The following is a 25,271-nucleotide window of genomic DNA, read 5'->3' on the forward strand; positions in this document are numbered from 1 at the left end:
TTTATATTCTGTTTATTTCCTGATTTTCCAATCTGAGTACTCCCTTTAGGCTTACCTCTTGGAATGTCGGGGGCATTACGTCACCGATAAAGCGGTCAAAAATATTAGCTGCTCTGCAGCGTTACCGCTCGGACATTGCCTGCTTACAGGAAACCCGGTTGACGGACGTGGAACATCTTAAGCTGGGTCGCTCTTGGGTGGGGGAGGTATATTTTGCTTCCTCTCAGGGCCGCCATGGTGGAATTGTGGTGTTGGTCCGCAAGTCTTCGCCTCTTGGAGTGCAGGTTCTTGATAAAGCTCTTGATGGTAGATAACTGCTCTTGCGTCTGACGTTGGGTGATCGCTGCTACCTGTTACTTGTGGTTTATGGCCCTAACTCGTCTGAACCTGCTTTCTTGCAAAGGTTGACTCATCTTTGCTCTCATTGTTCTGGGGATCCGCTTCTTATCTTGGGAGATTTTAATTTGGTTATGGACCCTGCATTAGATAAGTCCGGTACCTCTTTTACCTCTTTGGGGGCTAAGGGTCGTCTTCTTTCTGACTTTTGTGATACTATCTCAGTGGTTGACCCTTGGCGTCTTCTTCATCCTGAGATTCGTGATTGTACTCACCTTTCTCGGGCCCACAATACCTGGTTTCGGATAGACCATATTTCTCTGTTTTCGACTTTGTTTTCCTCAGTCATTTCGACTGAGATTGGTCCCCTGAATATTTCTGACCATACCCCGATTTGGATAGATGTTCATCTGGACGCGGCATATCTTTGGACGTCTTTCTGGCATTTTCCGTTCTATCTTGCTCAGGATAAGGAATTTCAAACCTTTTTTGCAGGCCCAGTGGGAGGATTATTCCACTAATAACACTCCACATCTGGATGATCTTATTTTGTTTTGGGAGGCCGCCAAGACGGTGATTCGGGGACATATTATTTCTTTTTTGAGCGCTCACAACAAACGTATTCATAGAGGCATCATTACCTTAGAACGGGCCTTATGTGTAGCTAAGCAGTTGTTTCATTCGAATCCCTCGAGGGAAGCTCGAGAACGCTATTTGTCTACTCAAGAGGCTCTCAATTCTTTAATTCATTCCCGTTCCCAGAAATGGATGGATTTTCATAAACATCACTTCCAACGTTTTGGAAACAAGCCCGGACACCTTATGGCACGATTGGTAAAGGTTGAGACTCACAAGAAACCGATCTTGTCTCTTCGGACCCAGGGTGGGGGTAGGGTGACCAGCACGGCCGACATCTCCGCGGTCTTTTTTGACTTTTTTAGTCACTTATTCAATGCTCCTGATGATGTTTCTCCGGAATTGCTGACAGATTATCTTCATAGAAACATAGAAACATAGAAAATGATGGCAGAAAAGGGCCACGGCCCATCTAGTCTGCCCACACTAATGGCCCACCCCCTGACTACCTCCATGAAGAGATCCCACATGCCAATCCCATCTTTTCTTAAAATCTGGCATGCTGCTGGCCTCAATTACCTGTTGTGGAAGATTATTCCAGCGGTCAACCACCCTTTCGGTGAAGAAATATTTTCTAGTGTCGCCATGAAATTTCCCACCCCTGATTTTCAATGGATGCCCTCTTGTTGCCGTGGGTCCTTTAAGGAAAAAGAGATCCTCTTCCACCTCGATACGGCCCATGACATATTTGAACGTCTCGATCATGTCTCCCCTCTCTCTGCGTTCCTCGAGTGAGTACAGCTGCAACTTACCCAGTCGTTCCTCATACGGGAGATCCTTGAGTCCTGAGACCATCCTGGTGGCCATTCGCTGAACCGAATCAATTCTCCGCATATCTTTTTGATAATGCGGCCTCCAGAATTGTACACAGTATTCCAGATGGGGGTCTCACCATGGATCTGTACAACGGCATTATGACCTCGGGCTTACAGCTGACGAAACTTCTACGGATTCAGCCCATGATTTGTCTAGCCCTGGATGAAGCTTTCTCCACTTGATTGGCAGTCTTCATGTCTTCGCTAATAATCACCCCCAAGTCACGTTCTGCTACAGTCCTTGCTAGGATCTCACCATTTAGGGTGTAAGTCCTGCATGGATTTTTGCCGCCAAGGTGCATGACCTTGCATTTTTTGGCATTGAAACTTAGTTGCCAAGTCTTTGACCAATGCTCCAGGAGGAGTAGGTCCTGCGTCATACTGTCGGGCATTGAGCTTTTGTCGGGCACTGTGCTTTCATCTGTTGTGCGGTTGCCTACTATGTTGCATAGTTTGGCATCATCGGCAAATAATGTAATTTTACCTCGAAGCCCCTCAGCCAAGTCTCTTATGAAGATGTTAAATAGAATCAGGCCCAAGACTGTGGCATTCCGCTGATCACCTCCGTCGTATCCGAGAGGGTACCGTTTACCACTACCCTCTGAAGTCTACCTCTAAGCCAGTCCCTAACCCATGTGGTTAATGTTTCACCCAGTCCCATCGAACCCATCTTGCTCAATAACCTGCGGTGTGGGACGCTATCAAATGCTTTGCTGAAGTCCAAGTACACAACGTCCAGGGACTCCCCTATATCCAGCTTTCTTGTTGCCCAGTCAAAGAAGCTGATCAGATTTGATTGGCAGGACCTTCCCTTCGTAAAACCATGTTGATGGGGATCTCGTAGATTCTCCTTGTTCAGGATCGTATCCAATTGGCGTTTGATTAGTGTTTCCATAAGTTTACTCACTATCGATGTAAGACTCACCGGTCTATAATTCTCAGCCTCCGTCCTGCATCTCTTTATGTGGAGTGGAATGACGTTAGCCATTTTCCAATCCAACGGGACTCTTCCTGTACTTAGGGAAAGATTGAAGAGCGCGGATAACGGTTCCACCAGGACGTCACTCAACTCCCTGAGCACCCTTGGGTGTAGTTTGTCCGGTCCCATAGCTTTGTTCACCTTGAGTCTTGATAGCTCCTCATAGACACTGCTGGGCGTAAACTCAAAATTTTGAAACGGGTCTTATGAGTTTTCCCTCGTTGGCAGCTGAGGGCTGTATCCCGGCGCCTCGCAAGTGAAGACCGAAGTATTCATTTAAAAGTTTGGCTTTGTCGGAGTCCGATTCTACATAGTTCCCATCGGGTTTCCTAAGGCGTACTATCCCATCTGTGTTTCTTTTTCTGTCACTAATATACCAGAAGAAGGATTTATCGCCCTTCTTGATGTTCTTCGCAAGGTTCTCCTCCATTCGGAGTTTGGCCGCCCTGACTGCCATTTTGACCGCTTTTGTCTTGGCCAGATAGTCTTCCTTGGATTCTCGCTTCCCTGATAGTTTGTAGAGGATGAACGCTCTTTTCTTCTTTTTTATGAGGTCCAAGATCTCCTCAGAGAACCTCTGCGGTCTATTGTTTCTATGCCGTTTACTTACTGATTTGACATAGCGGTTGGTTGCTTCGTGTAAGGTTGATTTCACAGTTGACCACATTACCTCTACATTATCTGTTTCGGCATGGTTTTGCAGTGCCCGATGGACAAAATCTCCCATGCTTTCAAAGTTTGTGCCCTTAAAGTTGAGGACTTTAGTTGATGTGCTTGACTTAGTGAAACCTTTCCTGAGGTTGAACCATATCATGTAGTGGTCACTGGAGGTCAACGTATCGCCTACCGAGACATCTGTGACACTTTCTCCGTTGATGAGTATTAGGTCTAGTATCGCCTGATCCCTAGTGGGCTCTAATACCATTTGTCTGAGTCTCGCTCCCTTTATAGAGGTTAAAAGCTTCCTGCTGTCGCTGGACGCAGCGGAAAGTTTGTTCCAATCCACATCAGGCATATTGAAGTCTCCTAACAATACTGTGTCTCCACGCAAAGTGATATTCTCAATGTCTTTGACTAATTCTATATCCATGTCCTCCTGTTGTCTTGGAGGTCTGTATACTACACCAAGATACAGGCATTTGTCCTTCCCCCTAGCCAAATTCACCCAGAGGGATTCCCCGGTGTACTTGACATCTGCGATTTTGGTAACTTTGATGTCCTCTTTAGTGTATAGTGCTACCCCTCCTCCCATTTTGACCTCTCTGTCCCGCCGAAGTAAGTTGTATCCCGGTCAGTGTTCCCGCTAAGCTGCGTTGGCCTGCGCTCACGCACAAAATATTATATCGCAGCGCAAAGTTTCTCTTCACAGCGCACACACGCGTCGGTAAGGTAAGGGGACGCATTGGGGGGATTGCACTTCCCCACAATTGCCATGCTTCGGTTCCTCTTCTTCCTTCCTTCCCCCCCCCCCCCCCCCGCGGGACCCTGCGGCACCATCAACTCTTACTCCCTCTAATGTCGGCCCTGCAGCTCCAGACTTCCTCGCACCTTCTCCCCTCCCCCTTTGGATCGCTATTATTTTAAATGTTATAGCCGCGGAGCTGTATCCATCAGTGGAGATGTCTAACCTCGGCCTGCCCCGGAACTCTTACTGCAACAGTGACTTCCTGTTCCTGCCTAGACGGGCGTCTGCTGCAGTAAGAGTTCCGGGGCAGGCCGAGGTTAGACATCTCCACTGATGGATACAGCTCCGCGGCTATAACATTTAAAATAATAGCGATCCAAAGGGGGAGGGGAGAAGGTGCGAGGAAGTCTGGAGCTGCAGGGCCGACATTAGAGGGAGTAAGAGTTGATGGTGCCGCAGGGTCCCGCGGGGGGGGGGGGGGAGGAAGGAAGGAAGAAGAGGAACCGAAGCATGGCAATTGTGGGGAAGTGCAGAGCTGCAGGGAAGAGTGTTGCGGTACCCAGCTGGAGGGAGAAGGAAGATGAGGGAGGGAATTAAAGGAGATGCCAGGGCTTGGAGCGTAGGAGGAAGGTATGCCAGTCTAAGGGAAAAGGAAGGGGGAGATGTGAGAGCATGGAGGGGGAGCGAAAGATGGAAGAAAAGGAAAGGAGAGAGATGCCAGAGAATCAGGGAAGGGGAGATACCAGACTATGAGGAGAGGTGTGGGAGAGGGAAGGCGAGGAGAGAGATGCCAGACCAATGGGGTGAAAGGAGAGATGGAAGGGGGAGGCATACAGTTTCTGGAAGGGGCATAGAAGGAGAGAAGATGCCATATAGGGGAAGAGAGACGGCAGACAGTGGATGGAAGGAAGAGAGTTACAAGAAGATGAGGAAAGGAGAAACCACAGAAGACAAAGGTAGAAAAAAATTTCTATTTATTTATTGCTTTAGGAGACATGTGTCACTGTTTCTGTGAAGCATTGTATGCAGAGTCCAGCTTCTTGCTGGTTCAATTTAACCTTTGTCTATGTATTTTTATTTTATCCCCCCTTTTACAAAACTGTGAAGCGTTTTTAGCACCAGCCTTGGTGGTAGCAGCTCTGATGCTCAGAATTTTATGAGCATCAGAGCTGTTACCTCCGTAGCTAAAATCCACACTACAGTTTTGTAAAAGAGGGAGGGGTTAGTTTGTGATTACATATTCCTTACTAGGCGAAGGTGTTTTCTGTGTTCTGTGTGTTCGAAAGACATGGTTTTCTGTTAGGATTGACGGTGTAGGATTGATCTGTGCTGGTCTGGCTTGTTTAGTTTTACAATGGGTGTATTGATGTACTGCTCACTGCAATATGTAAGATGCTGCCTTTTCCTAGGTACTCATGTGTGACGTGTGGTTTGTTACTAAAAATCATGTTTTTCTTACAGATGGGGGGGGGTGCCAAAAAATGATGGGCCCCGGATGTTACATATGCTAGGTACGCCACTGTATGTAAAGATACCAGAAAGCTGGCGTAGCAAAAACTTCTAAGTTTTGAGTATTTAACCCTCCCACAATCTCACGGGCACTCGTTTCAAGTTTATTGAGATTTTGATTTAAACGCAATATCAAATATTTTCAATGCGTATAACAAAAATAAATTTGGGGAAATAAATAAAACCATTTGAACCAGTGTTCCCGCTAAGCTGCGCTGGCGTGCGCTGGCGCACAAAATATTACATCGCAGCGCACACGTTTCTCGTCACAGCGCACGATCGGAAGAGGCGTACGGCAGATGGCAGGGCGGCGAGAGGAGAATCGGGCGAGTTGGCTCATAACTTGCTGGCGCCCGATATTTTTGGCTCACGGTGAAAAAAGTTTGCTCACAACACCCGCCCGCTTAGAGGGAACACTGATCCCGGTATAGCCATTTCCCACCCATGGGAGTCCATGAACTAAGTCTCGGATATCGCCACCACATCTAGGTCGGCGTTCCTCATTTCCATCTCTAATTCCAGAATCTTATTGCCCAAACTGTGGGCATTAACGTACATAGCCCTCCATACCTTATGTTTGCTATGTCTCTGTGTAGATATTCCTGCTTTAGCTAATTGGACTCCTATAATGCTGTATGCAATGTGTGTACTTACCTCTGACTCAGAAATGCATTGTGTACTTACCTCGGACTCAGAAATGGATTGGCAATTTACCTTGCCAAGTTGGTAACTTGCGCCAGCACGTGAGTGGGTACCCTCCCCCAACTTACCTAGTTTAAAGCTCTACGAAGTAGGCGGGCTAGTCGGTGTCCAAAGACGTTCTTTCCCCTTCTGGTCAGGTGCAGTCTGTCAGGTCCCTGTAGTCCTTGCAGCGCCTCTCCATGGTTCAGGAATCCGAAGTTCATCTCCCTGCACCATCCGTGCAGCCAGTCGTTTGTCCTCTGGAAACGATCCTCCCTGGCTCTCCCCTTGCCTCTCACTGGGAGGATCGAGGAGAAGACCACCTGCGCTTCCATCCTCCTCAGCTTCTCACCCAGGGCTCTAAAGTCTATAGATATGTTCTCTGTGATGTTCCTGGCAGTGTCGTTCGTTCCAACGTGGATGAGAAGCATGGGGAAGTGGTCATGGGGCTTGATAAGTCTGTCTAGGCAGGCGGTTACATCTCAGATCCTGGCTCCTGGCAGACAGCAAACCTCTCTTGATTGCATATCTGGTCTGCAAATTGGTCCCTCGGTGCCCCTCAGCAGGGAATCCAATGACTACCACTCTGGACTTCCTCATCTCCCAGAAGATGTAGTGTCATATCTTAATAGTCCATTTAGAGTGGCAGAATTAGAATCTGCTATTAAAGCTCTCCACTCAAGTAAAGCCCTGGGTCCTTACCACAACTCCCTGCGTCTGCCGGCCCACCCCCTCCAACATCACTTACATCTTCCAGAGGCAGAGGCAACAGAAGCCGTCATCATGGGACCTTGCTGGTTTGTAGGGAGAGAGGAGCATAGAAGGGTGGTAGAGGGAGATAAAGGGCATCAGGGTGATATGGAATGTTGGTGGAGGGAGAGAAAGGGGGCAGATGCTGATGGAATTGGTGTGCAGGGAAAGGAGAGAGAGACATAAGGGGGAAGGATACTGGATGAAATTGGGTTGGAGGGAAAGAAAGGGGGCAGATGCTGATGGAAGTGGGGGGAAGGGAGAGGAGAGAGTGACATGCCAGACCATGGGCGTGTGGGTGAGGGAAGGGAAGAACAGGAGAGAGATGCCAGACCATTAGAGGAGGGAAGGGAAGAAGATGGATGCCAGAATAATAGGGGTGAAGGGAGAGATGGAAGGGGAATACAAGGAAAGAAGATGCCATATAGAAGGGGCAGAGAGAGGGTAGACAGTGGATGAAAGGAAGAGAGTGACAAGACTATGAGGAAAGCAGAAACCAGAGAAGACAATGTAGAAAAAAATTCTATTTATTTTTTTGCTTTAGGGGAGATGCATCGCTGTTTCTGTGGTGTTGCATTGTATACAGAGTCCAGCTTCTTGGTGGGTCAATTTAACCTTTGTCTACATTTTTCTATTTTATCCCCCCTTTTACAAAACTGTAGAGCGTTTTTTTAGCACCGGCCATGGTGGTAATTGCTCAGAATTCTATGAGAATCTGAGCTGTTACCACCATGGCTAAAAACCACATTATAGTTTTGTAAAAGGGAGAGGGGTTAGTTTGTGATTACATATTCCATACTAGGCGAAGGTGTTTTCTGTGTTCTGTTTGTTCAAAAGACATGGTTTTCAGTTAGGATTGACTGTGTAAGACTGATCTGTACTAGACTGGCTTGTTTAGTTTTACAATGGGTGTATTGATGTTGTACTGCTCACTGCAGTATATAAGATGCTGCCTTTTCCTAGGTACACTCTTGTGTGATGTGTGGATTGTTATAAAAATCATGTTTTTCATACAGATGGGGGGTGTAAAAAAATGATAGGCCTCGGGTGTCACATATGCTAGGTACACCACTGCCTTCATAATTTATATCTAATCCACAAGCCTGCTTTTAGGAACTACAGGGTATGTATCCCTCTGATTCATGACAATTTCACTTCTCATGTTATCTTATCCATTCTTTTTATTATACAACTGCCCAGATAAGCATCAGTCTTTGACGTGATTGGACCTTGAAAACTAACGGCAACAGTGTTCTCCCCAGAAACATTTGCTGCATTTAGTGTGCCACAAAAAACATTTGCTCCGTTTAGTGTGCCGGAGTTTAAAAAGTTTGAGAGACGCTGCTCTATACCATTTGAAAGAGGGCAAATATCTAATTATTCATTTCTAGAATTGGATACTTCTTAAATTTAATAAAAAATTATGGAACAAGTGTCAAACCTTAAGAAAGGTTGCCATATTGAGCATTGGAAAATAACTAATAATAATTAACTAATACAAATAGTACACATTTAGGGCTCCTTTTAATAAGCTAAGCTGTGCTAGCGGTTTTACCACGCGCTTAGCTCGCGCAGAATTGCCGCACGTGCTAGACACTAATGCCAGCAATGAGCTGGCGTTAGTTCTAGCCGTGTAGTGCGGCAATTCTGCACGCGCTAAAAATGCAGCTTAGTAAAAGGAGCCCTTAATTTTCCCCACCACCAAATTTCCCCGTCCTGTCCCACCTGGCTACTTTTTCATGCCACCCGGCTGGAAAAAATTTCTGGGGAGAACACTGGGAAGGAGGCATGGGGGCACTAAGGACATGGGAAGGAGGCATGGGGGCACTAAGGACATAGGAAGGAGGCACTGGGGGCACTAAGGACATAGGAAGGAAGGAGGGAGGGAATAGAAAGGGACAATTGTTGGGCCTGAGTGTAGAAAGAAAGAAATGAAAGAAAGGATACACAGTCAGAAGGAAACGCAACCAGAGACTCATGAAATCACCAGACAGCAAAGGTAGGAAAAAATGATTTTCTTTTTTTTTTTAATAATCTTTATTCATTTTAGTGATCAAAATGTGCCAGTTTTGAGAATTTATATCTGCTGTCTAAATTTTGTACTATATTTGTCTATTTTTCTATAGTTACTGAGGTGACATTGCATATTTTAAAGTCATCTGCCTTGACATCTTTGAACCCCCCAAATATAAATAATTAACATTTTCTCTGCGTATAGTGTGCTTTGTAGTTTTTTAAAATTTTATGGTTACCATTATGAATTAATAAGAGATTATGTGTACATGAAAAATTGGGGGTGGGGCAGGGCTAGGGTGGGATTGGGGTGGGACTGACAATTAATAGATGTCCCCTTTTGATGAAAAAAATAAATGGTCACGTTAGATATGCTTCTTCTTGACAAAGGAAACCTAGTCAATACCACAGTCCTCCCAGACTTTAGAATCAGTAAGGTGCCTATATTGTGGCTTATACTATATTTAAAATAAAGTTACAGGTTGCAGATAGTAACATAATAAATGATGGCAGACATAGACCTGAATGGTCCATCCAGTCTGCTTAATGGTCACATTCATTATTAAGGCAATGTTGAACCAACAATCTAATAATTATTTATTGTTCTTGCTAAGTTCCTCTATAAGGTGTCTTCCCCTCCCCCTGAGATGGGCAAGACCTGTACTCAGTTGATATAAATGTGGTATAAAATATGCATACTTGCTCCTGATTACTTTTCCTGCTTATGGACCCAGACCATAGAAGTCCACCTGGAATTCACTATACTGCCCCACTGCTGGGGTCACCATCAAAGCTAACTCCAGTCCATCCTGATTTATCTTGCCTTATACGGACACAGAAGGGCAAATTTTATAAACGGTGTCCTGATTGTAGGTAGTGGTAGGCATCCTGCCGCTGTCTAATCAGCCAATTGGGATGCATGTTTTTTTAAAAAACCACCCCAAAGAGAGTCACCTACATTGTAGGCATTTTTGCGAGCCTAGGGAGACGCATAGGGCTGCCTAAGGTTAGGCGTGAGTGTGGTTTCACCCAAAAGTGGCCTTAGGCGAGCTTAGGCGGCCCTTAGACATCTCCTTAGGGCCACGATAGGAACCTGAAATGTATGCCAGCAAAATGCTGGTCTACATTTAAAATAGATGCAGCCACTGAGCAGATTGCAGCAGGGGAATCTCCCTGCCACGATCAGTTTAGCAGCCACAGCAGGGAATCCATACAGACACACACACATACACCCCCCCCCCCACACACACACACACAAAGATGACTGACAGGAGGGATGCCCAGTCCCTCTTGCCGGAACCCCCAAAGCCAACCCTCTACCCCCGAATGTCAGAGGCAGGGCCGCCATCAGAAATTTCTGGGCCCCTTACTGAGCAATCCTATTGGGCCCCCCACGCACCTCTTCCCCCCCCCCCGCCCCCCCCTTCTTCCATGGGCCGAATACACACATACTTTTCTCTGTCGCCGCACCAAAAGATTTGTAAGCCTGCAACCACATCAAGGTAGACTCTTTCAGCAGGGCCCTAACCTAACCTAAACTAAACTAATCTATACCTATCTATTCTAAACTAACATATGTCTAATACTGAACTAATAACAAACTAACAAACATCTGCATAATAAATAACTAAAATAATAGTGCTAGTAGCTATAATTCACTTTTGAATGTAAAATCTCAGTTAAGGATTTCTTTTGACCTTTGTAGGCCAGAAGTAGATCACAATTGCACAATATTTTTTATAACAAGTATTAAATGTGTTTTTATAAATACTGTAAGCTTAATAAATATATCAGAAAAAACTACACATCTGAGCGCATATCTGAACATACACATCTGTATGATCCCATCCTCCTCTGCTTGCCTATAGCTGCATCATGCATGTTAAAAATGTACGATATGTTGATATGTGCACCTTCCTTCCTTCCAATCCATCCTCCTCAGCCTGTCCTCACACATCCACAGCTGCATGTTAATGATGATGTATATGTTATGATGATAAATAAGTGCATATGAGCACCTCATTAACATGCAGCTATGGATGAATATAAAAAAGAAACAATATTCTGTACAATTGTCAATTTATAAATCAGTGTCTTCTCCCCATTCTCTCTTCCCCATTTCCCTTCAGCATCCTCAGCCCACTCTCTCTCCACTTTCCTTCAGCACACGCACATAAAAACAAGCAAGTAATTTATATCATTTTCATTCTATTCATTCATAGAAATTAAAGTCTAAATAATGCCAGTCACATAACAAAACATGATTTTACAAAAATAATTCCCTGCACAGTCAAGCCTTCAAGGATTACTAGATGTCTTTCAGCAGTTCCCCTCCCTCCCTCCCCCTTACCTTTGTGGCCAACAATACCTGAAGAGGAGAAACTGTTTACAGGAGAAATAGAGGACAGCCTCACCACAGTCGAAGTGAACTTAGATCAGATATACTACCAGATCGACAAACTTAAAAGTGACAAATCCCCTGGACCGGATGAAATTCACCCGAGAGTCTTGAAGGAATTGAAGATTGAAATTGGAGAGTTATTGCAAAAACTTGCAAACCTGTCAATCAGAACTGGTCAGATACCAGACGACTGGAGGAAAGCGAACGTCACGCCAATTTTCAAAAAAGGATCGAGAGGAGAACCGGGCAACTATAGACCTGTGAGTCTTACGTCTGTCCCCGGCAAGATGATTGAATCACTGATCAAGGATAGCATAGTTCAGCACTTGGACACACACGACTTGATGAAACCCAGTCAACATGGATTCAGGAAAGGGAAATCGTGTCTGACGAATTTACTCCAATTCTTTGAGACCGTGAACAAGCAAATTGATAGTGGAAAGCCGGTGGACATAATATACTTGGACTTCCAGAAAGCATTTGACAAAGTTCCACACGAAAGACTTCTCAGGAAGCTACAAAGCCATGGCATAGAGGGAGATATACAAAGATGGATAGGCAAATGGCTGGAAAACCGAAAGCAGAGAGTGGGCATAAATGGGAAGTTCTCCGACTGGGAGAGAGTGACTAGTGGTGTGCCCCAGGGCTCGGTACTTGGGCCGATCCTTTTTAATATTTATATCAATGACCTGGAAAACGGAACATCCAGTGAGATCATCAAGTTTGCAGACGACACAAAACTCTGCCGGGCAATCAGATCGCAGGAGGACAGTGAGGAACTCCAGAGCGATTTGTGTCGGTTAGAAAAATGGGCGGAGAAATGGCAGATGAAGTTCAACGTGGAGAAATGCAAGGTAATGCATTTAGGCAGTAAAAATAAGGAATACGAGTACAGAATGTCAGGTGCAACTCTGGGGAAAAGTGAACAAGAAAGGGATCTGGGTGTACTGATAGATAGGACCCTGAAGCCGTCGGCACAATGCGCGGCAGCGGCAAATAAGGCAAATAGAATGTTGGGCATGATAAAGAAAGGAATCTCGAGTAGATCGGAGAAAGTTATAATGCCGCTTTATAGGGCAATGGTCAGACCCCACTTGGAATACTGCGTCCAACATTGGTCTCCCTACCTAAAGAAGGATATAAAACTGCTGGAGAGGGTGCAGAGACGAGCAACTAAACTAGTGAAGGGTATGGAGAAACTGGAATATGAGGATCGACTTAAAACACTGGGATTGTTCTCCCTTGAGAAAAGGAGACTGCGTGGGGATATGATCGAGACCTTCAAAATACTGAAAGGAATTGACAAAATAGAGCAGAGAAGATTATTTACAATGTCCAATTTGACACGGACAAGAGGACATGAAATGAAGCTAAGGGGGGGCAAGTTCAGGACTAATGTCAGGAAGTTCTGCTTCACACAGAGAGTGGTTGACATCTGGAATACTCTCCCAGGGGAGATTATTGCGGAATCGACAGTCCTAGGCTTCAAAAGCAAACTAGATGCATATCTCCTTGAGAGAGGCATATAAAGATATGGTTGGCTATAAAATAAGCCAGGTGAATACCTAGCAGGGCCTCCGCGTGTGCGGATCGCCGGACTTGATGGACCGAAGGTCTGATCCGGAGATGGCGCTTCTTATGTTCTTATGTTCTTATGATCTACCAACAGTAAAATTTTAAAAACACAAAGCACGCTGTACGCAGAGAAAATGTTAATTATCATTTATATTCCGCGGGTTTTCAAAGAGGTCAAGGCAGATGACTATGCAATGTCACCTCAGTAACAACTATACAAAAATAGACAAATATTCCCCTTCCCTTTTTACTAAAACGCGATAGCGGTTTTTAGCGCAGGGAGCTGCACTGAATGCCCCACGCCGCTCTCAACGCTCATAGGCTCCCTGCGCTAAAAAATGCTATTGCGGTTTAGTAAAAGGGGGCCATAGTGCAAAATATAGACAGCATATATAAATTTTAACTGCCAAACATTAGACCAATCTAACTTTTACAGAATTATTTTCATGTTTTTTATTCCCTCCAGTGTGTTGCAAATTTTCATGTCAGTAAAATATTTTAAACAACACTTTCCATAATTCACAATATTTATAGATTATTATGTATGTTGAAATCATTGATTTTACAAGATATGAAATGGCATGATTTCTGAATGAACAGGTTTAGGCCTCATCCAGTTTTCATTGAATCAACCATTGCAAATGACTTTTGCTGACTCCTCATAGATATCCAAGAGTAATTCTTTATGCACTCTGGTTATGTACAGAAAAATAATATATATAACCATACAAATTGCTAATGCTTTATTATTCTCTTTAGGTATTAAAGAAAGACGATAATGTGCCATGGACTGGAACTCTAGCTATATCTCATTCATACGCCAGTCACAAAACAGGTACAGATCACAGTAAGGGCCCCTTTTACTAAGAGCTACTTTTACGAAGCTGTATAATACCGCGCGCTAATTTGCGGGCCAAGCTAGCCACTACTGCCTCCTCTTGAGCAGGTGGTAGTTTTTCGGCTAGCGCGGGGGTTAGCACGTGATAAAAAGTCACATGCGATAAAGCTGCTAACGCAGCTTCATAAAAGGAGCCCTAAGCTGCGATAATCACTAGCTTGTACTTACTGCAACGTAAAAGGGCTTACCACAGAACATTCTAAAGCGTTCTGTGTAAGTTCCAAATGTGCACATGCAAACTACATGCTAATAATTTTTCCAGTGCAATAGGTGAGTCATTCTAGACCATTAGTCTCAAACTCGCGGCCTGCCAGGTACTATTTTGAGGCCCACGGTATGTTTATCATAATCACAAAAGTAAAATTAAACAGTTTCTTGATCATATGTCTCTTTAGCTATAAAAGACAATATTATTATTAAGACTTGGCCAAAAGGAAAGATTTATAAACTATAATATAAAGAGTTTTACGTCATGCAAAATTGTCATTTCTTTAATAAGACATTAACTATTTTTCTGAGGCTCTCCAAGTACCTGCAAATACAAAATGTGGCCTTGCAAAGGGTTTGAGTTTGAGACTAGAGAATGACACGGGGTTCCAAGTAAGTGAAAAATCATCCCTTGCTAGAACTCAAGGAGCTGAACGCAGAGAGTAAACGAGGGTGCCCTGTGCATTGAGTGGAGAGGTGAAGAGATCCACTTGAGGCCCATTGATGGTGGATGGTATCACTGCAGGATTGAGAGCCCATTCGTGTGGGTCGAGTTTCCTGCTGAGGGAGTCTGTCAGGTTATTTTGATCTCCTGGAATGTAGACTGCATGGTGGCGGCGAAAAGGGCGAACAGAATGCTAGGAATGATAAGGAAGAGGATCACAAACAGATCGGAGAAGGTTATCATGCCGCTGTATCGGGCCATGGTGCGCCCTCACCTAGAGTACTGCGTCCAGCACTGGTTGCCATATGTGAAGAAGGCACGGTACTACTCGAAAGGGTCCATAGAAGAGCGACTAAGGGCTGGAGGAGTTGCCGTACAGCGAACGATTAGAGAAACTGGGCCTCTTCTCCCTCGAACAGAGGAGATTGAGAGGGGACATGATCAAAACATTCAAGATACTGAAGGGAATAGACTTAGTAGGTAAAGACAGGTTGTTCACCCTCTCCAAGGTAGGAAGAACAAGAGGGCACTCCCTAAAGCTGAAAGGGGATAGATTCCGTACAAACTTAAGGAAGTTCTTCTTCACCCAGAGAGTGGTAGACAACTGGAACGCTCTTCTTGAGTCTGTTATAGGGGAAAACACCCTCCAGGGATTCAAGTCAAAGTTGAACAAGTTCCTGCTAAATTGGAATATACGCAGGTGAGGTTGGACTCATTTAGAGCACTGGTCTTTGACCTAAGGGCTACCACATGAGCGGACTTCTGGGCAAGATAGACCACTGGTCTGACCCAGCAGTGGCAATTCTTATGTTCTTAAGATTCAAGCTGCGAGTCAGGATGTAGGACAAGAGATGATATGCTACGCTGCAGAGACTGAGGGATTTCAAACTACACTGTTTGTGCTGCTATCCCTGTCCTGCCTTTTGTGAACTCCCAGGATGTAAAAAATACTGCAACAGGTAGAACACTGTACTGAACATATTGAGTGATGAGCTGAAGTGTTACCTCTGCCCTGGAACTGTTCTGCAGAAGAAGTAATAACTCTGCTGCAAGTTGATGGAGACAAGTTCTGAAAAGTCAGAAGAGGTGATAGGAAGTTTCGTAGATGCCCCTGAAACACGATGTCGAGAAGCAATTGATGTGTAGAGACAAATGGGCAAAACCTAGGTGGTTTGAGTGCCAGTAATTGAGAAGCAGAAGGTTGTTTATGGACTTAGTTAGGATGGGGACCTGGTATATACAAATGGTCCCGTTGGAAGGAGCAACCAATGATTGCGGACAGAATTGCTGAAAAAGTAGAAGAAGAATGATCAGAAGGAGAGCTGAAAGCTCAAGACTGACCGTAGAATGTTTCTGAAGTTGGGAAACAGTGGTCTGCACTCTATGTCCAAAGAATCTGACCCCCAAGGAGGGAATCTCTGCCAATCTATGATGAATATCTTCCCTAAGGCCCCTAGCCGTGCCTTGCAGCTAAAACCACTGCCACCAACTAAGTTGATATGTGATAAGCAATAGAAATTAAGTGATCCTTGGATTCTTGTAGAGCCATGTGTAGATAGGGAATAGCCTCAAGCGAAGCTATACTAAGTTGCTGTAACATGGAATGTTGGAAAATGCAAGATATGAAGTTTGGAAGTGGTACAGCAGCAATATTGTCCCCTAATGAAGGCTGATTGATAGCTGAAATGCTCTAAAATCAGGTTGAGTGTCGGGGTAGTTCATGGCCCTCCAACGTTGGTTTTGGCTGAAAAGCTATTAAGATAAGTGTTGCTGTTTTCATTTAAAGAATATATTTGAAGCATACATTTGATGAATTGATTTTAGGTTTTGATATTACGATTAAATGAAATTAAATTAAAGAAATAAATTTTTTTTTAAAATTTAAAAATTAATGATAAAGTTGAACCCTCAGTTAGTTTTTACATCAAATTAACAATTAAAATTAAGGTTAGGAAGGAGGTTCTGAAGTAAATGATTATCACATGCATTCAGGATGAGGACTTGAAATAACATCCAAGTTATAAGAGGTCTCTTTACTGAGAACAATGCATTTTTTATGACACTACAACCTCTCAATTGATCTACTGGGGGTGAGTTTCTTTGTTAAAATAGGGTACATTTGAATGATGAGAATAGTGGGTTAATAAAAGTGATATATTAATCATAAATAAAAGTAACACACTAAGGTATAAAAAAGTTCTCAAAGTTAGCACTGTATAAATTATCCATTATACCCCCTTCTTTTTGTTCATATGAATTTAGATTAAAGTATAGAGTCTCAGTAGACTGTATGCCCGGTAGAATGTGAAGGACATCAGTCCTTTCCTTGAGGCACATTAGTATTAGTTTTCTATACCTTGGATCTTTGATGGCAGACTCGGAGACCATAGAATAGTGGGGAAGATACAGAAGAAGCTGTGGAGCCTGATAAAAGGGATTATCCCAGGACAAGCAGGCAGGTATTCTCACATATGGGTGATGTCACCGACGGAGCCCGGATGCGGACGCCTTGCAAGCAGACTTGCTTGAAGAAACTCGAAGTTTTGAGTTGCCCGCACCATGCATGTGCGAGTGCCTTCCTGCCTAGCACAGGGCGCATCTCCTCAGTTCTCAGTTTTCCGTGGAGCCGAGAAGTCCGTCTTTGACTTTCTGCATTTAACTTCGTTCACTTTGTGCCTTCTCTCAACCGCGGTTTGTATGTTTTTCTTCACGAATCACTGTTTCATTTTTCTTTTATTTTAGTTTTTAAAAAATTTTTTCTTCCGTTTGTTTTCCGGGACAGGCCGAGGGCTTCGACTTTGCGGCGGCTATTTTTCCATCTATGTCCCGGCCTGCTACGGGCTTCAAGAGGTGTAGCGAGTGTCAGCGCACGATCTCTCTTACGGACCCTCAAGGACCCTGCCTCAAGTGTCTTGGGCTGAAACATCATCCTAGGTCGTGCCTGCCTTGCCAAACACTTCAGCCTCGTGCTTTTAAGCGTCGTTGCATTCTGGTGGACAAGCTTTTCGAGATGGAGTCTCCTATAGATTCCTCGACTTCAAAGGCATCTTCGGCCTCGACTTCCATCAAGGCTTCTTCTGCACCTACTGCTTCCACCTCGAGCCTCATCAGACTTTTGTCGTTTGCAGCGGCTCTTGCTTCGACGTCATCTGCTATATCTTCCCCTGTTTCCTCAGGTCAGATAGCTCAGCAGTCGGTTCTGCCGGTGATGATTAAAGTGTCCAAGACTCCTAAGTCGAAACACACTCACACTACCTCGAAGGAACCTCCAGCCAAAGCAGGTGGTCCGGTTTCAGAGGCGGATCCACCTTACCGACTTCTTTCTAGACCATATTACATAAGAACATAAGAAGTTGCCTCCACTGGGTCAGACCGAGGTCCATCTCGCCCAGCGGTCCGCTCCCGCGGCGGCCCATCAGGTCCGCGACCTGTGAAGTGGTTTCTGCCTATTTCTATAAACTACCTCTAGTTTTATCTGTACCCCTCTATCTCCTTATCCTCCAGGAACCTATCCAAACCCTCCTTGAACCCCTGTACAGAGTTCTGGCCTATCACATTCTCTGGAAGCGCGTTCCATGTGTCCACCACCCTCTGGGTAAAAAAGAACTTCCTAGCATTTGTTTTAAACCTGTCCCCTTTCAGTTTCTCTGAGTGACCCCTAGTGCTTGTGGCTCCCCACAGTTTGAAAAATCTGTCCTTATTCACTTTCTCTATGCCCTTAAGGATTTTGAAGGTTTCTATCATGTCCCCTCTAAGTCTCCTCTTCTCCAGGGAGAACAGCCCCAGCATTTTTAACCTGTCAGCGTATGAAAAATTTTCCATACCATTTATTAGTTTAGTCGCCCTCCTCTGCACTCCCTCGAGTATCGCCATGTCCTTCTTGAGGTACGGTGACCAGTATTGAACACAGTACTCCAGGTGCGGGCGCACCATTGCGCGATACAGCGGCATGATGACTTCCTTCGTCCTGGTTGTAATACCTTTTTTGATGATGCCCAGCATTCTGTTTGCTTTCTTTGAGGCTGTCGCACATTGCCTCGTCCAAGTCACCAGGTTACTTTGATGCCTTTTTCCCTGCCAAAGCTTCTTCTTCGACATAGGCTGCCTCGACGTCCTCAAGGCAAAGCATTGGCGGATCAGCTATCTTTCTCGTCTTTCCTGCGACAGATGGCTGTAGACTTGGATATTCAATTGGATACTGGCTCCAAGTATTCTAAGGAGTATCTAGAAGTCATGCATCTTCCTCAACCTCCGGCAGAATGTCTTAAGCTTCCACTTCATAAGCTTTTAAATCAGACTTTTGGTCGATGCATGGAAACACCTTTTTCCATACCAGCTGTTCCAGGGAAATTGGACTCTAGGTATAAAACTGTGCATCGCAAAGGGTTTGACAACTCAGTTATCTCATCAATCCCTGATTGTTGAATCCTCCTTGAAGAGGTCCCATCCTTCCAAGGTCTATGCCACAGTTCCTCCTGGAAGGGAGGGGAAAACTATGGACAGATTCGGACGTCGCATTTACCAGAATGCTATGTTGTCCTCTAAAGTCCTCAATTATAATTTTTATTTCATCACGTACTTTGAATTTCTTCTTTCTCTTCTACCAAAGTTTTTGGCTTATTTGGATAACCAAATGCATTTTGAGTTTCAAGAAGTCATTGCTTCTTTCTCTCAATTACATCTGCATGTCCTCCAATCATCTTATGATGCCTTCTAGTTGTCTGCCTGAGCGGCTACTTGCTCTGTAGCTATGCATCGTCTTGCCTGGCTTCGTACCATTGACATGGACTCTAACCTTCAAGACCGCTTAGCTAACATTCCTTGTGAGGGCAACGACCTCTTTGATGAATCCATTGAGGCAGCCACCAAGAAATTATCTGACCATGAAAAATCATTTGCCTCTATAGTCAGACCTAAACCAAAGCCAGCTCCTGCCAAGCCTGCACGCCCTGCTCTTATCTATCAAAGGCGTTTTGCTCCAAAGCCGGCTCCTTATACTCGCCCTCTTCTGAAAAAACAACAACCTCAGAAGCAACAGAAACCCCAACCTTCTGCTGCACCTAAGGCTTTTCAGCCTTTTTGACTGTTTAGAACAGAGCATAACCTCCACCGTTCTGTCTCTGTCTTCTTTTCCCCCTATAGGAAGTCGTCTCCATCATTTTTACAACTGATGGACTATAATTACATCCGACCTCTGGGTGCTTACCATCATCAGGGAAGGATACTCTCTTCATTTCACTCAGGTTTCACCAGAGCTTCCTTCAAAAGAGTATCCTTCCAATCCATCCCAGCTTCTTCAGGAAGCTCAAGCTCTGCTTCGTCTCCATGCCATCAAACCAGTTCCCTTGGAACAGCAGAACAAGGGGTTCTGCTACCGTTACTTCCTTGTTCCGAAGAAAACAGGCAATCTGCGGCCCATTCTGGATCTCAGGACTCTCAACAAATTTTTAGTCAAAGAAAAGTTTCAAATGTTGTCCCTGGCATCTCTTTATTCCCTTCTCGAGCAGAATGACTGGTTATGCTCTCTGGATCTCAAGGAGGCCTACACTCATATCCCCATTCATCCGGCCTCCCATCAATACCTCAGATTTCACGTGAGGAATCTGCATTATCAATACAGAGTACTACCCTTCGGCCTGGCCTCATCTCTCAGAGTGTTCACCAAGTGCCTGGTAGTGGTAGCAGCAGCTCTATGCAACCATGGTCTTCAGGTATTTCCCTACCTCGACAACTGGCTCATCAAAGATTCCACATCTCAAGGGGTTATTGTAGTGACCCAACGGACTACCTGGTTCCTACAAAGTTTGGGATTTGAAATCAATTCCCAAATCTCAACTTCAGCCCTCACAGAATCTACAATTCATTGGAGCTGTTTTGGACACTGTCCAACTCAGAGCATTCCTTACACAACAACATCTGGAGGCTCTTCTACAACTCTGTCACACAGTGTCTTCCCGCTCTTCCATCTCAGCGAGACACATGATGGTACTTCCGGGTCACATGGCCTCCACAGTACACGTGACTCCTTTTGCCAGACTTCACCTCAGAATTCCTCAGTGGACCCTGACATCTCAATGGACGCAAGTTTGCGACCCCCCTCCTCGACACATTTCAGTCACTCCTTCCTTGAAGAAGTCTCTCCATTGGTGGATGCTCTCTTCAAATCTTTCCAGAGGCTTACTTTTTCAAACGCCCTCTCATCAAAAGGTCCTCATGACAGAGTCTTCGACCTACGCTTGGGGCGCTCATCTCGATGGTCTCCGTACTCAAGGCCACTGGACAAGTACGGATCGTCAATGTTGCATCAATCTGTTGGAACTCAGAGCGATTTTCTTTTTTTTATAAATTTTTATTCATTTTTAAACTTTCAGCAAGTGATTTATAATACAATCATATATACTCTATTATCACTTTTTAATCACACATATATTGAATCATAATATAAATTCTTCCCTTCCTCCCTCCCTCCCTCCAATATAACATTATAATTTAAAATAGATTAAAACCCTCCCACCCCCCATCCTATACTTCAATAAATAAATAAAAGGGGAAGAAATAACTATTAAATATCATCATTCCTTACAGTAATTTGTTAATGGCTCCCAAACATCAATACATTTTTTGTAACATCCTTGCTGAATAGCTAATATTTTCTCCATTTTAAAAATATGGCACAATGAATTCCACCAAAAACTATAACTTAATCTATCATAATTTTTCCAAATTTTGTAATTTGTTGAATAGCAACTCCCGTCATGATAAGTAGTAATTTATTGTTTTTAGAGGAAATTTGACTCTTTTTCCTCATTGATGTACCAAACAATATCGTATCATATGAAAGCGCTACTGGATTCTCAAGTAAATTATTAATTTGACTCCAAATAGATTTCCAATAATTAAGTATTAGAGGAGGACAAAAAAACAGTAAATGATCCAATGTTCCAGCTTCAAGATGACAGTGCCAACATCTATTAGACTTAGAAGAATCTAATTTTTGTAAACGCACTGGGGTCCAAAATGCTCTATGTAACAGAAAATACCAAGTTTGTCTCATAGATGCCGACACTGTACATCTCAAGACCAAATATATGGCCATTGAGACGCAGTAATTTGATGCTTAATCTCAATGCTCCAAATGTCTCTAAGACCATTCTTTGGTTTTTTATTCATAAATCCAGATATTAATTTGTACCACTGAGTGGCCTGGTGTCCCAGGAAGTCCACCTGAAAACATAAGAAAGGCAAGCTGTACTTATCACTGAGATTTTTCCATTCAGGGAACCCTGCCTGAATGGCTTGCTTCAATTGCAACCATTTATAATTTTGTGATTTATTAAGATCATATTTGCATTGCAATTGTAAAAAGTCAAGCAACTTTAGAAATAACATCATCTAAAGTACGTATAACTGCTTTCATCCAATATTTCAAGATGACCTTATATCCGCCAATTTTAATCTTGGAATTTAGCCATATGGTCTGATATGTTGATTTAAGTATGGAAATAGGTGTTAAATTATTAACATATCTTAATGTTTTCCATGTGTCTACTAATATTCTGTGATCTTTATATAACCTAGGCATTTTGATACTAAGGACATGACTTAATCTCAAAGGAAACATGAGTTGCCATTCCAAAGTCAACCAATCTGGAAACTCTTCCATGAGCTCAGAGAGGATCCAGTACATACCTTGACGCATAATATAGGCTTAATGGTACCTATAAAAATTGGGAAAATTTACCCCACCCTCCGTAATTGGTTTTTGTAAAGATACCATGGCAATTCTTCCAGATTTTCCAAGCCTAATAAATTTTGTTAGAATACTATTTAATTTCTTATAAAAGGACCCCTGAAAATAAATTGGTAGCATACTCAATGCTTTTCAACATCTTCTTCGCGACCAGGTAGTCCTCATCCGGACGAACAAGGAGGGACGGGATCTGCCTCCCTTTGTCAAGAAGCTCTCAAGGTTTGGGACTGGGCAATCCGCCACAACACCTTCCTCAAAGCTGTCTACATTCAAGGGGCGAAGAATTGCTTGGCGGACAACTTGAATCGTCTTCTGCAACCTCACGAATGGACTCTCCATTCCTCGCCTCTTCACATTTTTTCACAATGGGGAACCCCTCAGATAGACTTCTTTGCGGCTCCCCATAACTTCAAACTGCCTCAGTTCTGCTCCAGGATATATTCTCCTCACCGCCTCAAGGCAGATGCTTTTCTTCTGGAATGGATGAATCTCTACGCATTCCCTCCATTCTCTCTCATTCTCAAGACTCTGGTTAAGTTGAAGAATGATCATGCCACCATGATTCTAATCGGTGGCCAAGACAACCTTGGTACTCCCTTCTACTTCAACTCAGCACCAGGGAGCATACCTTCTACCAGTTTTTCCTTCTCTGTTTACACAGAGTCAAGGATCTCTTCGTCATTCTAACCTGCAGTCTCTACACATGACAGCTTGGTACCTCTCAACATAACCCCTCTTCAGTTTTCTCAATCTGTAAGAGACGTTTTAGAAGCTTCTAGAAAGCTTACAACTAGACAATGCTATCACCAAAAATGGGCTAGATTTTCTACATGGTGTTTTTTTCATCCTAAGGAGCCTCAGCATTCCTCCTTATCTTCTGTTTTGGACTATTTTTTGCACTTATTAAATTCTGGTCTCAAGTCTACATCTATATGAGTCCATCTCAGTGCAATTGCAGCTTTCCATCAGCCTATTGAAGGGAAACCCCTCTCTGCTCATCTGGTAGTTTCCTCAATGTTGTCCTTACTCAACTCATGAAGCCTCCATTTGAACCAATTGATAAGGCTCATCTGAAGTATCTCACTTGGAAAGTGGTGTTTCTCATTGCCCTCACTTCTGCTCGACGAGTCAATGAGCTGCAAGCTTTAGTTACTGACCCACCATTCACGGTGTTCCATCAATTCCTACCTAAAGTGGTCTCGGAATTTCATCTCAACCAATCCATCGTTCTTCCAGTGTTTTTTCCAAAGCCTCATTCTCATCCTGGAGAATCAACTCTTCATACTGTGGACTGTAAACGTGCTTTGGCCTTCTACTTGGAACGTACCAAACCACACAGAACAGCTCCTCAACTTTTTGTTTCCTTCGACCCAAATAAGTTGGGACATCCTATTTCTAAGCGTACCATCTCCACTGGATGGTGGCTTGTATCTCTTTCTGCTATGCCCAGGCTGGATTATCCCTTCACAGTAAAGTCACAGCCCATAAAGTTAGAGCTATGGCAGCTTCGGTAGCTTTCCTCAGAACTACACCTATTGAGGAAATTTGTAAGGTTGTTACTTGGTCCTCGGTTCATACCTTCACTTCTCACTATTGTCTGGATACTTTCTCCAGACAGGATGGACAGTTTGGCCAAACAGTATTACAAAATTTATTCTCCTAAATTGCCAACACTCCCACTGTCCCATTCTGGTTAGCTTGGAGGTCACCCATATGTGAGAATACCTGCCTGCTTGTCCTGGGATAAAGCACAGTTACTTACCGTAACAGGTGTTATCCAGGCTCAGCAGGCAGCTATTCTCACAACCCACCCACCTCCCCTGGTTGGCTTCTCTGCTAGCTATCTGAACTGAGGAGATGCGCCCTGTGCTGGGCGGGAAGGCACTCGTGCATGCGCGGTGCGGGCGACTCGAAACTTCAAGTTTCTTCAAGCAAGTCTGCTTGCAAAGCGTCTGCATCCGGACTCCGTCAGTGACGTCACCCATATGTGAGAATAGCTGCCTGCTGTCCCTGGATAACACCTGTTACGGTAAGTAACTGTGCTTTCTGTACATTATCCAGTTGCAGATCCTGCAAAATGTGATGCAGTGTGAAAGAAAAAAGTACCATCACAGGAGCCTTACAGGATTGAAGGATAGATGGAAAATCCCTACCTACCACCTGTGGGTCTGAAAAAAGAAGAGACCTGCTGTAAAAGGCTGTGGAGACTAGTGCCCCTCCGCTAAAGCTAGCTATAGATTAGGCAGCGGATGGTGGTCTCACAAGGGGTACACGGACTCCAAACTAACTCCTGTGGAATAACCCCCTAGAGGTCTGAGTTGTTGAGGCTCCAGAGTAGGATCAGGACTAGCAATGTGAGAAGGGTGAAATAAAATAGCACTAGTTGGAAGAAATCCTTAAAAATATGTGTAAATGGTATCTGTACAGGATCCAGTACCGATTGAGAGGCAACCCATGTGGATGTCATTGGGTTATTGCCTGCTGTACTGATATTCCAGTCATTGAAAGACATATCCTCTAATGTAATGTGGTCAGGAGAGAGGACCGTGAGGCCTAAACAGGGCCCGCGGGGGCTCTCCCAGAAGTACTCAACCATAAAGTAACCCGTCCCTGAATTCTTCAGTAAGGGGCATGCCATTAAAGGTTTCATCTGTTGAGAGGGGGTATCAGGTATCCATAGAATTGGGAGCCTGTCTGTGGAGCCCTCCGTGCTACAGTGGTACTGTTTGACAGCATTGGCAGTGCAGGGCTTCCCTCCTCCGCCTGCACCAAAGCAGTGTAGGAAAGGATATGGCAGTGAAGCTGATACCGGAGGAGAGAATGTTTAACCTCTGCAACTCCGGGAGCTGTCTCTGTTTCCATTCGAGTGCT

The 25,271-nt window shown here is 44.2% G+C and overlaps 1 protein-coding gene across 2 annotated transcripts in view; it reads left to right on the forward strand.

The window, feature by feature from the left end:
• PHF21B (PHD finger protein 21B) overlaps positions 1–25,271 on the forward strand; it is a 535,870-nt gene that overhangs the window by 492,948 nt on the left and 17,651 nt on the right. For both annotated transcript variants that reach the window (XR_004540159.1, XM_033952615.1), the window contains exon 13: positions 13,860–13,935. Coding sequence is in view for 1 of the 2 variants with exons in the window: in XM_033952615.1 (XP_033808506.1) it covers positions 13,860–13,935 (76 nt within the window). In the remaining variant the exon portion in view is untranslated. The remainder of the gene's footprint in view (positions 1–13,859; positions 13,936–25,271) is intronic.

The sequence above is a fragment of the Geotrypetes seraphini genome, chromosome 7 (assembly GCF_902459505.1).
Source record: "Geotrypetes seraphini chromosome 7, aGeoSer1.1, whole genome shotgun sequence".
NCBI lineage: Eukaryota > Metazoa > Chordata > Amphibia > Gymnophiona > Dermophiidae > Geotrypetes > Geotrypetes seraphini.